The sequence below is a fragment of the Cataglyphis hispanica genome, chromosome 6, assembly GCF_021464435.1.
Source record: "Cataglyphis hispanica isolate Lineage 1 chromosome 6, ULB_Chis1_1.0, whole genome shotgun sequence".
Lineage (NCBI taxonomy): Eukaryota > Metazoa > Arthropoda > Insecta > Hymenoptera > Formicidae > Cataglyphis > Cataglyphis hispanica.
Window position 1 is genome coordinate 1825001 of NC_065959.1, and position 16481 is coordinate 1841481.

The following is a 16481-nucleotide window of genomic DNA, read 5'->3' on the forward strand; positions in this document are numbered from 1 at the left end:
GGGTGTCGACCACACTTGCGAACCACCCTCCTTCCCCCTTCGCGTAGCTCTGAGCCGGGGGTATTTTTCCATAATCAATAACATGCCTCTATTCTCGTCACACTAAGCGAACCAGATCTGCCCTCGTCACCACCCGCTTCCCGCTTCGCACCCCTCTGCGTTGTCGACATCGCTAACCTGTCCAGGTGACAGTGACGCTCAAAATAGTAGCAGAAGAAATAAACAAATAAAAAAATAAGCTTAAAATAAATCAAATTATAAAATATTCTAATACATCATATACGAGATACGAAATTTCTATATTAATATAAGAATACAGAATAAACTGTATAAAATATAGAATAAATGTTATCTCGCGATCGGTTGCGGATATTGATCGGTGAAAACGGGTAGAAAGAGAGAGAGAGAGAGAGAGAGAGAGAGAGAGAGAGAGAGAGAGAGAGCAAGCGGAACGGTGCGACTTGAGAGGCACTGGTTAAAACGGCGGTTTAAGGGTTGCACGAGTGGCGAGCAAAAGAGTTCATTAAAACCAGCGTCGTGCGCACCCTTGGCATCGCCGAATTCGTCGTTCCTCATCCCCTTGTCGTGGGACGTAAAAAATACGCGGAATATTCGTCGTTGTTTTCGATTACTTGCTAAGCAAATAAATTTCAATTTTCAGAGCGAGGCGAATAAAAATAAGTCGTAGTATACCCGTCGCATTTTCCCTCTCAATTAATCATTCCTCGTTATCATACGGTAATAAACAGCATGGCGCAGTCCTGTTGCGTGTCCGCGCGTTTATCAGAAACAAATGGAAGAAAAGAGAGGCAATGGGGAGGGGAACTGGGGTGGCGGTCGACGGCAGATAACGATAATATTCGCCACGGCCGCGATAATTAACTCTTAGCTCATTTGAAAAGCTCGTTAATTTTCGCGTAGGTGCATGCGCGCAGATATTTTTCATATGCAACGATTCAATATTAGATAACATAAATAACAACGTTCAATCGCGCAAATAGATTCAACATAAATTTATACGACTCGCTCAACTTTAAATCACCTTCTATAAAGCGATAGAATGACATCTTCTCGATGTAAGATAGAGAGAGAAGGAGATAGATTCCCTGCGCCAAACCGTCTCTCTCGATCTCAAGTCATCAATTTCCGCCTACGTTCAACGAACGAATTATTTAAGTCTATTTATACACATCGTCGATCCATGATTAAGTCTCGATTATATTCCAACCCAGTTATAATAACTTCGTAAAAGGACGCACCGATGTATATAATCATCGGTCAGTATTTGACCGGTCACGTGACGTGCGTGAGAGATACGCAATCGCGTCGAGCACACCTCGAACACAAGGGAAACTTTTGGAAAAAGCCTCGCCGAGAAATTCCGAGCGGTCAATATTTCTATGTCCGCGGATATAATTTACCGACGACGACTATAAGTACATATGCACGGCTGTTGACAAATAGTTTCACCATTCTTGCCTCTTCTCCTCCTTTCCCTCTGCCTCAATGTGAGTTTAAATATATCGAATGAAAACTCGAGCGAGGGTGTAAGAGTAGATGCACAGGGCTCATTGAAAATCGATAAATTATTCAGTTAAATCATTTCTCTTTCCGTCATTTTTCAATTATATTCCCCAGTTTGACTTAAATTGAAATCGGTAATTAAAAAAATTTAAGAGATTTAAAATATACATGTAAAAAAAGCTCTACATAAGATTTTAATGAAAAGTGGAGGGAATGATAAAAGTGTCTAAAAACATTTGAGAATTGGAATTAATTATTCCTAAAGAATTAACCATTCATTGGCTTCGGGTCTCAAGTAGAATAAGAAAAATTAAATATATCATACATATTTTATAAGGAATGATTGAAGGATCTTTTTTCCTCTCTTTTCTTCGTCACATACATACATAGTTATTTCAAAACAATTATACGCCTTCTGGCGTCTTAATATTGAGATTGTTTAAATAAATTAATAAAATGATAAGATTCCATTTATAATTTGCCATCAAAAAACTTTCTCACTTCCACTTTGCGATTTGCATTCAAGTTAAGAGATTTGTTCTTTGTAGTTGAATTTCTTGCACTTTTTTTCTCTAACTTTAAAATATATATATTTACCAAATTGTATTTTTCGTTCCAGTTTCAACTATAAAGAACAAATCTTTTGCTCTACAAATCTTATGTCTCAGCCCTGACTAACGCAATAATATGATGTCAGGATGGCCGAGCGGTCTAAGGCGCTGCGTTCAGGTCGCAGTCCACTTCTGTGGGCGTGGGTTCGAATCCCACTTCTGACAAGATTTCTTTTTGCCTCTGAAATAAAATGACACAATTTTGTTTTGAAGAAAAAATATTTAAATTGATGAAAAGATCGTAAATATATTAATAAAAAGAAAATTAACGAATCGGTTTCCAACGCGTCTCGTATGACTGTGATATTTGGTTCTAGTGCGTTTTGTACAGCTGATCAGGAAAATTCTGTATTAATATTTAGAAAATGGCAAATCATAGGGAAGAATATTACAATCTCATAACATTAAAATGCTAGAAGAAAATCGTCTTGAAATAATATGTGCGAAGAGAAAAGGAGGAAAAATTGATCCTCATTTAACTATAATACATTATCTCTCTTTCTCTAAATGTAAATAGGGTGAACATATCTCGTAATGACCAGATGATTACTTTGTAATTAAAACACTCCATGCTTAATTGCATCTAAAGATATGCACGGCGTCATATGTGTCAATATGTATATGATCGGTGTAAAAAGATAAAAAAGCAATACATATTTCTTAGCCAACGAAATGTGTTAAATTTGTATATTAATGGAAATGAACGCCGCTATTATGAACGAGATAGAAAAGCGCGGAAAATTTGGAGTGGGGTGGGTTTCAAAAAATCGCCGGCGTGGCACACGTGACTTATGATAAGTGCTTCGCCGGGGATATTCCCGCGAGATCATCAATTTTAACGTCCACCCTCCCCCCCCCGCGCGTATACCCCCACCGACAGTCTTTCGATTTCCTTCACCTTCCCCGCAAGCTCGACCTCCTTTTCCTTCAGCTCAACTCCTTTGAAAAACTCATCCACCCCCGCACACTGCAATATTTCATGCGGTAGCGAATGCACTTTTACGACGCCATAGTGGTACCTTAGCACAGACAATAACTCTAATTTTTGAAACTTTATCCAAGAATATAATTGTTCAATCTCAAATATCATTGGATAATAAAAATCGCAAATTGATGCGTAATATGTTTTTTTGCAGAAAAATAAACCTTCGTGAACGAATCAATAATCAAATTATTTAGCAATATCTCTTATCATCGAGTCTGTATACAACAAATAAATTAAGAGATAAAAAAACATATTACGCTGAACTTAAAAATAGAAAAAATTAGATTCAATTCTTTCTGTCAGTTCATTCATTCAGTATATGATCATTTTTTTCGAAACAAACAGAAAATCGCAAGTCTATATTCGAAAAATCGCTTGCGCACCTCTGTGCACTGTGATATAATTGGCGTGAGATTGTGTGCGTATGTGTACGTATACATGTGTACATAAATATATGGCGTGTTATGTGCACGGCTGCTCTCCATGCTTAAACAATGACGCCTCGGGAAATTAAATAGATCCACTCGCATTTAATTTTACGACGCAGATAGAACAGCCGTCGTGGCTTCTATTCGTGCCGCTTTCCATCTTAATTCCGACTCGCGACAATTAAGATTGAATCGACTGACCAGGGTGAGAAGATAACGTTGCTGAGGAAAATTCTTGAATACTTGTCGGATACTGTGGAAGCTTTGCTAAGAACGCGATAAGCTACACGAAAAGGATCTTAATCCGGAGGAAAGGAATAATTAAAAAATAAATAAATTGTAAATTATTACGGACACTCAATGTGTTTTATTGTGTTTATTATTTTATTCCCGTCAAAAATTATAATTATATTAGATTGTTACAAAAATCCCGGTCAAAAATCAGTTTTATGATAAGTATGATAAGTATGATAAGTATGATGACAAACCATATGATAAACTCTTAATTATCATAAGATTTGTTGGATGTTTTTTTTTTGTATAGAATGCTTGCGATTTCTCGAGTATAATAAATCAATGAAAGATGGACAAATTAATTGACAATTCAAACTGCATGATTTTGAAATCGAATATAATGTTGCATGAACAAGTTGTTGGAAGGACGTCGAAAAGTTACACTTTTGTGAAAATCTGACGTAATTGAAGGAAAAACAGGCCTTCGACGTAACGTGTACAACGACATCGTCTCACAGTCATACTCACCGGACTCCGAGACGGATGGGCTGCCAGCAGACCTGTCGGAGTTTATAGAGCTCCCGGTGGAGCTGGTGGACACCGTGCCCAGGGAGCACTCGGAGATGCTGCGCCGCTTAGACAGCATCGCCGCGGAAGCAGCGGCGGCAGCGGCAGCGGCCGCAGCGGTGGCGGAGCCGGTCGGCGCGCTCGTGCTTAGCCCGTGGAGGCCGTGAAGCGCATGAAGGCCATGAAGGCCGGTCTGGCTCGTCAGCTGTTCGAGCCGTCGTCTCAGGAACCTGTGCTCGCGCGACAGCTGCTCCTTGTGTATGATGTGCTTACGATCGCGGTCCTCTAGATTCTGCAATACAATGTGACAATATATATATATATATAGTGTGTCTATATAGATGTATTCTTATATACACATAAAATAGATTATATTAATTTTCTACAAGATTTATTAGAGATGTTATTAATACAGATATGATGTAATTATAATGATATTATAGGAGACTATTCGCAATTCTTTATTTTGATCGCATGTAAGAAAAAATAAATTCTCATTGTACGTGAAACTTCTAATTTAATCATTCATTTGTGATGATATATATGAATCTTTTCGTTCTCTTTGTCCTGACCAATGTTGGCCGATAATCGGTTTCCTTTCTGTTGTATACATCATGCCATGTTTCGTAACGCAACAATGAGTGCTTACGTAGAAGCGGCTGGTCAATTCCGGTGCAAACGAACGGGAAATAATAGAGCACTAAAGCATATACTACTACGCATCTACTACTTCGTAGTTAAATACTACGTAGTATCTCCGTAGTATTTAAGATGCATTAATTATGAGATTTTTCGAATCTCATTTCAAAGTTCACAAAATTGCACTCTTGAAAAGTTTTAGTTTCTAGATTTAATTTTAAAACTTTGAAATTCGAGACTTTGAGATATTAAAATTTTTAATTTAAATTATCAAAAAATTTGATCATAATAGTAAATGTTATTAGAATAGTCCACTGATCATTTCAAAATAAATTTATACAAATATAGATCGTTTCGCTATTATTATCGATCTTATATATTCTCGCACTGCGAACTTGGAATGGTAAGACGGTGGCTAGAAATCAATGGCGATCCGAGCGTGGGGTGGATGGCACTAGGGTGGAAGTAGCAGGTGACGGAATCACCTGATCGCAGATAACAGTTCCACACGATACGTGAAATGTGTCTGCGTGTGTGTTTATGCCGATGTGGCTGGTACCACGACGCTCGTAGTAGGAAAGTTCCTGACTTCGTGCTCGATTTCCATTCGGCTCGATATGAATTTACAACGTAGATAAAACGAGGTTAAGGCGAGGGTGAGACAGGGTGAACCTCTTCGTAAAGTAAATCGACCGACCTCACACCGACTCGGCTCACTCCTATCGTTTATACGTTGTGTCATTGACTGTGGTATGATCGGCATCAAAATTCTTGCCGCGAAATTAATAAGAAATATATTCAATCTCGTTACAAAGTTGACATTAAATTTTTTTTACGTGTGTATAAATATATAAATAACTAAAAAAAAAATATCATATTGAGCATTTTTTAAAGATTCTAAATTTTTCTCAAAAAGTCTTGATACAAATGTTATAGAGATGAATAGAGTAAAAAATAAAGATGAGAGAGCGAGTGAAATAATTAGCCATAAAGATGGCGACGAAGACGTCTCATCGAGAGTGTGAAAAAGATAAGACGAAGATAAGGCGAAAAATAGAGGGGAAAAAGTTCAGAGAGGGCGGACAAATGAAGAATTACACGTCGCCAACCGCGCAAAATACAAGTCCGCTTCGCTTCTCTGCTCACCCCTTCTCCCTCATCTCACCCTCTTCTCTGAGCATTTTTTCTCGTGGGGATATATAAGCTATTCTCGCAGAGAAACGACACTTTCGTGTCTCTCAACTCCTCTTCCCGCTGCCTTCTTAGCTTCCATTTATCCTCTTTTACCTTACTTCCTTCGTCCTCCATCTTCCCTTCCTCTATTTCGTCAAACTTTTTTCACTCTGCTATTATAATTACTCTATTGTTTTTCTCTGAATCTTTGCACGCGGAATATGTCGGATACCGAAAGAGTTTCAATTTTACGACATATTTTTATAAATATTTTCTAATCAAATATTGCTTATTTTCGTTTTAAAATGATTTTTTTACCTTAAAGTATCATTATATTTTTATTGTAGTGCGCAGTTTTACGCATTCACTTAAATTGTACGCAGCAACTTTCCTCCTCAAATGGCGGACTGGTGAATATTTTTCTAATGTATCTAACGCAAGCATATAATGTACCTAGTACCTGCGGGTCAGATTGATGTTACACGCTAAGTCTCCCACGCGGACTATGCATGCACGAATGAACGGTGGATACGCACTGCTGCTCGCCATTCTACAGGGTGTCGCGAATATACAAGTGCACAAATTCTGACAGATGATTAGAAATTACATCAGCATATAAAGTGCCTTTTTATACGATATATTCTTATAAAATAATATTTATCATTTTTTAATATCTGTCTCATTAATTAAATTTATTTATATTAAAATTATGTAATAATTTATTTAAGTTGATAATTTTCACGTTTGTTATCAAAATTTTTCTTTTTAATTATCCTTAAAACTTTTTCTTTTTTTCTCAAAAAATGAAAACTCAGTATCTAAAAACATTTAAAGCATTTTTCATTATCAAGAAAACAAAAGAGAAACTTAAAATCTCAAAGGAGAAAGCAAAATGAATTAGATAAAAAAGCGAGAAAGGCAGACTTACTTATCAATATGACTTACGTTAAGTACACCTCGAAGATATACGCATTGGAACGTCTATATATGTACATAGAGTGAACGAACAAACAGTGTATATTTTAAGCACTATTTGCAGAGACTACTATTGCTAACGGAAACAAGAGACGTGTATTGCTTAGCACCCTCGTCACCTGTTAGAATTCGTATGTGCTTCTATCCGCGTCACTCTGTAGACTGCGTGGAAAACACCGACGCGCGCACACGCACTCACTCTCACACAGTACACACATGCCATTGTCCCTGGCAGTATGTAATTTACTAACTACGCATCCATTGTGTGCGTCGCCACTCCGTTTGCCGCAACACCTTCTTACTCTGCCTTTCTTTATATCGCGTAGCTCTTTCTTCGCCCCCATTTTTCTTCCTTCCAAGCTTATTCCAACTAAGAAGCGATAAGCTTCGAATACGCCACCGGTTACATCTCGCCTGTTGTATCTCAAACCTTAGGTCTTGTGATTTTTCAAATTGATAATTTTTCTTTCTCATTATATATGATGCTGTTGTGTGACAAAACTTTGAATACTAGCCTAAAGTAATCATTAGTTGTCAAAGATAAAAGAATAATCTGGCTTCGAAAACTTTTTATCATTTGCATTTTCTACGACTTGTCCTCAATTTTTCATTCAAGTCTACCTTGATAAAATCCATTAAACTCACCTTGATAAAACGCTTGGCCTTGGTCAAAAGACCCAACGTGGTATGCCTCGAAGTTTCAGGCCCAAGTGGCACCAGCAGCTTCAACTTCTCGAGGCAAGTCCTAAGGTGAGCTCTCCTGTAATAAAAAAATCATCACATTACAATTGTCATATTATTAAAAATATTATTAATATTAACATTAAAATCAGATGATAATGCACGTCGTCTAGCATTATCAATCAATCTTAAAAATCATGATACAAGACGTTAAGAAATTTTGTCTTAGAATGATGTTTCATTCAATGCAGAATGACGTCTACTTTCCGTGGCACTTTTCGTAAAAATACGTACATGCTGCATGCACTAAATTGAGTTTAATTATAAATGCATAACTGGCTTATAGTTAATATCCTAGGAAATAGAGACCGCAATGATGGAAGAACGAGCGGAAATTTTGAATTAAGCTAGACTAAAAAAAAAAAAAGAAAGAAAGATGGAGAGTTTTCCACATGTTTATAATATTAAATTGCAAGAGATCTTCGCGTTTTTCTATTTTCTGTCAAATAAAGTTTGTGACCTTTTGAATTTTTTTTTTTAAATCTTTCGCAATGAAAGACGTGTATTAAAAGACTCAATGCTGGCTTAACTTTATTTGACAGATATACAAACTTTTAAAGTACAATTTAAAGTACAAGTATAATCTATAATATAATATACATATATTCAAAGAATTTTGCGATCATTAAAAATTTTTTTAAACATTTCATCTCTTAAAATTTATTTTTGCATCCTAATTTTAATCCCAATTAAATAGTTGTATAAAATTTTGTAATCTCGACTTTGAAAAATACAAATTTAAAACGATTTAACAATTCTTCGTCGAATAATCTTTGAAAATAAATTGTCGGCCTTAACTCTTTTTACAATGAATATCCTGTTGAGTTATCTCCCGATGACATATATGAACAAAACTTAACTAAGAAATCCAGAGATAAAGAGAGAGAAAAAGAGAACGAGAGAGAGAGAGAGAGAGAGAGAGAGAAAGATAGAGAGAAAAAGACATGACGCGTTTGCACGTACATTTTACGAGAAACAATGAGCCAGCTCTGGCATAATGACGTCATCAAACGGTATTATACCCTGCGAGACGCGAAGTGGACGTGTTTCAAGCGTAAGTAGACGCATTTCTATCCACGTGTCCTTATGTCTATGTGTCTGTCTAGATATGCACTCGACATGTATATATACTAGACATATATACAAAGAAAATAATAGGTTTTAAGAAAAAGTAATTGTTTACTTGTAGTAGTAATGTATTTTTTTTAATCAATTATTTACTTTTTTATCACATCAACGGATATATTAATATTGCTTCGTAACGCGTTATTTGAAATCCTACAATTTTTGCATAAAACAGTTTTTTCGAAAATGCATAATTTTCTTAAAAAATACCGCATACGGGCATTCTGATACACCCTGTATATATGTGTACTATACAGGATATCCTGGAAACATCGAATGTCTTCTCATTCACGGCTTCTTCAGGACGCGAATATTATTTTCTTCGTCAAGAATATTGAGATCAATCATATAATACACACCTTTCTATCAATATTATGAACCTTTTAATTTACAAAAATATGAATAAATTTTTCAGTAATTTTTTTTTGTCCACTTTATTTTATAAATTATAAAACCTCCTTAAAATTAAAATGTTGCTGAAAACCAATGTCTTTCTGCATAAAATCGTTTCGCAGGATACTACAGAAGCTCATCATTCCTAATCGGTGGTAACATTTTTGTGGTGGCAGGAAATTGACGAGGAACGGAAAAGGGGGGGGGGAGGAGAAGGTAAGGGGGAAAGGTGATCCTTCAATCAATGGCACAGCGCGTGACAGCGGCATTATGAAATTCTTGTAACGGCTGTGTTCAGCGCGTACCGGGGGGTACGCTGATGAATAAATACTTCGCACGAAATTCCTGCGTTGGAGTCGTTGAGTTTACTTCGACAAAGACGCGGTTAGGAAGACGGGAATGCGGATCAGGGGGAGAGGGGAGGGAGGAGGGGGGGGAGGGAATTGCCCTCAAAGGGCAGAATGCCTTGGGGTGCAACGTGCGCAAGCGAAGTAACAATCGAGTATTAATTCGCTTGCGAGTCGCTGGATGAAGATGCTGAAGCAAGAACGCGTATATAACATATATTCTCCCTCTCTTCCATTTGTTCTCTTCTTCAATTTGACGAAATCATCGAACTTGCTCCCGTATTTAACGATCGTGAAATAAACTTAACGCTATTTTTTTCTTAATAAATTTATAATGCAGAATATAAATATTTGAGCAATTCTCTACTCTTGATTCTTGAATTGCGAAACTAAAGTTACGTTTGAGGCGGCCTGTACAAAGCGTGAATAACGTCGCAAGTGCGTAGCCAAGCCTGGCGGGAGCAATGGCCGGCCATGAGTTAGATCGCTTTAACAGCCTCCTGTAAACAGCCTCGTAATTTTATTTCTATCCCCGCTCCGATATTTTCTCCCTCCTCCTACATCTACCCCCACTATATTGCTGCATCATCACCCCCTGTTGCACATTCGTCATTCGTCCTTGTCTTTCACTCTTTTTATCTTTCTCTCTCTCTCTCTCTCTCTCTCTCTCTCTCTCTCTCTCTCTTTCCTATCCTATTTTTTTACTTGTATTTTATTAATCTCTTACACAATCAACTATTAATGCTAGAATTTCATAATTGTATTAATCACGCTATATGTGATATAGGTTATATTATTAGTTTCTACGTAATATTTGTTGCAACATTAAATTGTGAAAGAGTTTGCTATTCTAAGAATCTTGGAGTATGTAATCAGCTAACCTTCATTATTCCAGCAACTATTAGTAATCAAATTATAATTTATCGCACGTAATTAGATACTAATTTTTATTTAATTACATCAGTGAATTTATTGCGCCTTTCTCCATTAGCAAGCACAATTAATATAAAATTATAAGCAATAGAACTTATTACTTGCACTTCTGAAAAATATATCTATAGAAGATTCCAATAAAAAATATTAGAATTAATAGCTATTGCCTTATGATACTTCAAACACATTGAACATATTCAATAATTTTGAATAAAATGAGATAGAATACTATACAAAATAAAGTGACTAAAATTATAAGACAATAACAATATCAAAAAATTTCTTGAATTTAAAATAATTGCTCTCGAAAATATCATAATCCTTAATCTCGCTAAATAAATTTGAAAAAGTAGAATAAAGTTTCATATATGTATAAATGTACAAAATTAAATTTAAAAAAAAAAATTAATTATCTTTCATTGCTTCCTAAATTGATGAAAGCTAAATTTTTTCAATTCCAATTTTCTCTTTTCCGTTGAGATTAATATCAATCAGTTAATTCTGATCATTTTTTTATTAACTATATATAGACTGACAGAATTTTCTCAAGTTTTCAAACTTTTTCACTTTCGTCGAAATTAGTATTCTTGATTAATCGAGCATTAAACGGAGTACAAAGCGGGGTGGTCGTTCAAGCAAGACGAGCTTTCGTTTGAGGGGCGATTCGGGATAGTTTAGCAATTCATTAGGACGGACACTCGAGAGTCGAGACTTAGGCGAACTTGGACTTCCTTCAACTGGCACTCGCTCTATAGAGATGTTGAACAGAAAAGAGAGAGAGAGAGAAAGCTGGTCGAGGCATTACTGCAAAATACCGTTTGTAGACACAAACGAAATGGGTCTGGCTTAATTAAACTGTATGCAGCTTCTCAAAACGAGCGGGATTCCATTTAAAGTCGAGTTTTGCCTCAGATCTCCACAAGCTACTTTTCACGAGGTCTTACCTCGTCTGCCACCCATCTTTGACTCACAATTAATCGCGCAGGATTATAATAAATCCGATCATTCGAGATACGATGTAAAACAGATGTTCATGTAACTAAAAATAGTATTCGAATTTCTGCATCATGATGTTCTTGCAGCTTAATTTTTGATTTATTACATGAGATCATTGCGATTCTTCCAATATTTGACGACAATACATATTGTTTATGTCATATCCCGTGAATTAAAATTTTAAAGATATTCTAAAACAAATATTTTAATAAATGGGTCTTTTATAATAGTAACTTTAACTTTCGCAAAACTTTTGCCATTTTTCGAGTTACAGAAAATTTGTAGAAATGTAGGTAGAAGAATAGTAAATCAATATAACATTAAAATCAAATATATTGCAGATATAAAATCCGCACTAAAAAAAATTATGCAATAACGTGAAAAAAAAAATGGATATTAATATGCAAGACTTGAATAGGTGAATGACTCTATTATAACCGATTGTATTTGAAACACCCGTTATAATTGAACGCCCACTCACGCGGATATTCACCGGCACGTGTAAACGCAGCACGGACATAATACTGGTTTCGCTTAATTAAGCTGCGTCTGCTGTGCCGAAATCTTTAGCGAGCAACAAAGGCGAATCGGCACGTGCTTTCATTAAGAACTACTCCCCAATTCGGAGTAGCGATCCTAGCTACCTCGACCACGTACCCAAAGGGTTTTAGAGATAAACGCATCTTCCTCAGTACTGAAAGAACGTGCTATCTTATCTCTTCTTGCCGTTCTTTTATACAGAACCAGACTGTAATTATATTTTAATCATAAAATTAAGTTAAATATATTATATGCCTATTAAATTTACATGAAACTGCGCGCGAAATATAATTGCTATTGTCCGACTATCATCGAACTGCCGTACAGCATCACGCTTTTATGTTTACGAGGTAAAAGAAAGATGAAAATTGATTTAAAAAAATCGTGTATAGTCAAATAGGAGCATTGGCCGATTGCCATCTTATTTTTAAAGTCGATGGTACAGGAGAGCGCGTTATTCTCCTCCTTTCTCCCACGCTCTCTTCTCGTCCCCTTTTCTCTCTGTATTCGCGGGTTCCAGATCGCATCTCTCTCGGCAACTTGATCTTGACCTTTCGAACCCGCACGTGATTGTGCCGGCTATTTCTCTTCGTACTCCCTCTTCACCGGTCACTTCGTTTATTTCTCTTTTGCTCCTTCTCTTTCTCTATACATCTATTAGCTTCGTTCTCTCTCTTTCTACTTTTTTTTCTTAATCCTCTTTGCTATGTATAAAAGTTGCATTATAATGCAACAATTCAAAATGTAACTGTAAAAATTTTTTTCCGATTCTAACAATCATTTTGTTATGCTAGTTTAATATTTTGGATTCAATTTATAAACAATGCAATTTTTCATTCACGTCTCACTCGAACCGCTTCCCCCTCTTTCAAGACTGTTTCTTGATCCAAAAAACTTTTTGGATCAAGAAAAGCCAAGCATTGGCTGTCAAGTCGTTTCGCTTTTCCTGGATGCAAAGGTAAGACTTTGTTGATCGTAAAATTTGGTGTCCCGCGGCTCTCCTCTCATCTTACTTCGTTCTCGTACTTCCTCCATAAAACTTTCATCGCGCTTCAAAGTCTCGTTTGAGGTTCATCGAAGAGCCAGCGAGCAGGAAAAATTCGCGGCCGTCTTATCTTTTTCCCAGCGATATTATATTCCAAATACAGCGCTCAAGTCTTTGGCTTTTACAGCACATTTTTATACGCTTTTATAATAACATTTAATTACATTTTTTTCCTATCCTAAACATAAAAAATTTAAACAAGTACAGTCGAAGCAATTAATGAAATTTTTCGAAAATAAAGACTAACTTAGCAGTTTTTAATGAGCGCTAACAATAAGAGCAAGAAAAGAGAGAGAAATGTAAATTCTAAAAAAAAATATTTTTGTTTGTAGGTAAACTTTGTAATGCACAACATTCATCCACTTTGTTCCCATTTCGCAGTCGCACAGTTTCTCGCCGAATGATAAAATCGCTTATCACCAGGATCCTTCATGACTTATTCAATGCTTGACTCGGAGCGTAAAGCTTTCCCCACTTCTTACCCCGCCAACATATCCATACTTCTATGTCCTCGATTCGAGATATTCCTTTTCTTATAATACGATAAAATATAGATAGGAATAGAAATAAAGATAATAATGTAATACAGAATATCTGAAAACTGTCGAGTGCCTTCTACTGATCAAAAAGTTAAAAACAAAATTATAGTTTCAAAATAATTTCTCTTAATAAAGATTATTATCTTTGAATTAATTATATTTCTCGTATGTAGAAAAAGTGTTCTGTTTCAGTTATTTGTTAAAAAATTTAAAGGTACTAACACGAATATTGCAAAATTCATACACAGACGTACGTAAAAAAGCGTACTTCTTCAAATTTATATCGTTATTTATCCGTATTTAGCACTCATTAAGAACTAACAAATTAGCCCCCCTTATTTTCGTAAAATATAAAACAAGATTGTTTTAGCTGTACTAGCTATATTTTTTTTATATTCAGAATAAAATAAACTCTTTTAATATCTTAATTGTTAAATATTTCAACGATAAAATGCCTATAATTCATGATAATAAAATCATAATGAAAAGTTCAATAAGAAAAGTAAAATTGATACCAAATGATCATTTATATATGTATACCCACGAACGATTTTCTCGACTTCTCGGCTTGGGCCAGGTCAAGTAAGAGGGACAAAAGTGCACGATTGTCACGAGTTACGATTACGAGTTACACGCTGCAACGATTAGAATCTCACGAATATTATCTGACATTACAGACACAATACAGGCTACGTGTTTCTTTTTAATTCCTCTCTTACTATTCTTGTTATTTATTATGCTACTGTCTAATCTTAATGTTTAAAAACATACAGAAAATTGAGAAACTGTATAAAAGTCACAAAGATATATGGGTTCTAAAGGTATTTCGCAAGTTTTTCACATAAATTTAGTCATTTTATAAAAAGCTTCGCTCTTTTTGTAAAAAAAGCTAAATTTACAAAGGATAATGTATATTCATATGAACATCGTTGTTATTGTTGTATTGTTACTACACATTATTCAACAAACAATTTTTTTACATTTTCCCTTCTTTTCCCCTCTGTGCATATATGCTGCTTCAACACAAATAACCCAAGTTTAACCTCTCACCGAGCACGTACTGTGCTGTTTTCTAGAACGATACAGTTACTTGCTAGAGCACGTCCGACCGTTAGTCAGACTCCGATAATCGCGCATAGCGTGTCTATAGGTCGATCCAGGTCGAATGCAACATTCGTTTGTAGTTGAAAAGGCATGACGATGAGCATTTCCATTTTTTCCCCCTTCCCTCTTTTCTCTACTATAAATCCAAAAATGTTTTCGCAGAATCATCTTTATATTTCTAAGAATAATGTGATATAAATATAATTATGTATAAAAAAAAATTAATTATATTAATACAGTTGCAAAACATTTTATTGTCTCAATTTTGTAAATTTTCTACGCAAGGAGGCAGAATGTATTTTAATCTTTTCCTAGCAAAAAATCGGAGTTTCAAATGTAAATTCAGTTTTATTTAAAGCTGAATTCTAATGCAAATTTTCATTCACAGAATGATATGGTGAGGAAATAGCATCGATGATGAGAACGCGGTTTTGTTTCAACGACGCGCGGCTTAACCTTTGGATCGCCGACGATTTCACAAATCGAGGAACCGATCGTCTAAGAAACGAATGTACGAGAATATACCGCTTTAGTTCACTTTCACCTGCGCGGGTTCGATGTACTCCACGACGCAATTGCAATGGCACGGTATACACATCACGTTGGATTGCGTCCAACGGCATAGAGACTCGTCCGAGTTTCACATTTAGGTCTTTGGAAAATCGCTTTCAAATATGAACGCACAGCGTGTTTAATAAATCGGATTAAAATCGGCGAGAAAATAAAAGGAAAATTAAAAAAAAATTTTTCATTGATCCCGTGGTTTTCGAGAAAAAATTCTGACTAATGATTTTACAGACGTCGTAAAAAATCAGAGAACAAAGAGAAAAGAAGAAGAGTGTCGTGAAAGGTTACGGACGTGCCACACGATTTTACGGAAAGGAGAGGAAGAAGAAATAGGGAAAAAGTAATAGAGAACCGACACTCCGCTCCGGATACCAGTTGGCACGATCTATTGAACGCAATCTTTCTTAGATACGACATATACAATCGACGAGAAGAGAAAAAGAAAAAGAATCAATCGATCATCATCTCGAATGCTGAGAATCCGTATCAAATAACAAGAGATGAAAGGAAGCAAAAAAAACATGCGATTTTATCATATACAAAATGCAATATCATAGCAATTGCTACTTTTCAGATTTCAATCAAGAAATTTTATTTTTTTTCTTTTTTCAGCATTAAAAATAAAAAAAAAATATTTATAAAATTTAGATTATAATGTTATGTTCAACTTAAAAATCATACAATATTTCCAATTTTCTCTATTTTTCATAAATTTACTGTAACTTGAAAATTCGTACGCATTTCACAAAAATTGAAGCGTATTTAAAGATTTAAACGATATACTAATGTGAAAATTCGCAAATAAAATTCGCAAATAAAATTCGCAAATATTTATGAAATGGTGTAATTCTTTGAAGCAATAATCTCCAATTATTTAAAGCGATTGCTGAAACATTTATTAAAAGAGTTTCTAAAAAATCATTATCCAAAAAGTTGTTACTTGAGGATGCAATTTACAGCGTGGACGCCAACGTGTTACTTCCCAATTTCCCCTGAATTTCTTTCATAAGAACCC

At 35.5% G+C, this 16481-nt stretch overlaps 1 protein-coding gene and 1 non-coding gene across 7 annotated transcripts in view; one reads left to right on the forward strand and one right to left on the reverse strand.

Moving 5' to 3' along the window:
- The window catches only part of LOC126850469 (max dimerization protein 4-like), a 35914-nt gene that overhangs the window by 4626 nt on the left and 14807 nt on the right, over positions 1-16481 (reverse strand). For all 6 annotated transcript variants that reach the window (XR_007687551.1, XM_050593523.1, XM_050593522.1 and 3 more), the window contains 2 exons: positions 7782-7896; positions 4311-4641 (listed from right to left, as the gene is read on the reverse strand). Coding sequence is in view for 5 of the 6 variants with exons in the window: in XM_050593523.1 (XP_050449480.1) it covers positions 4311-4641; positions 7782-7896 (446 nt within the window). In the remaining variant the exon portion in view is untranslated. The remainder of the gene's footprint in view (positions 1-4310; positions 4642-7781; positions 7897-16481) is intronic.
- Positions 2217-2300, forward strand: Trnal-cag (transfer RNA leucine (anticodon CAG)). The gene has a single exon. It is a non-coding gene; the product is annotated as a tRNA-Leu (tRNA).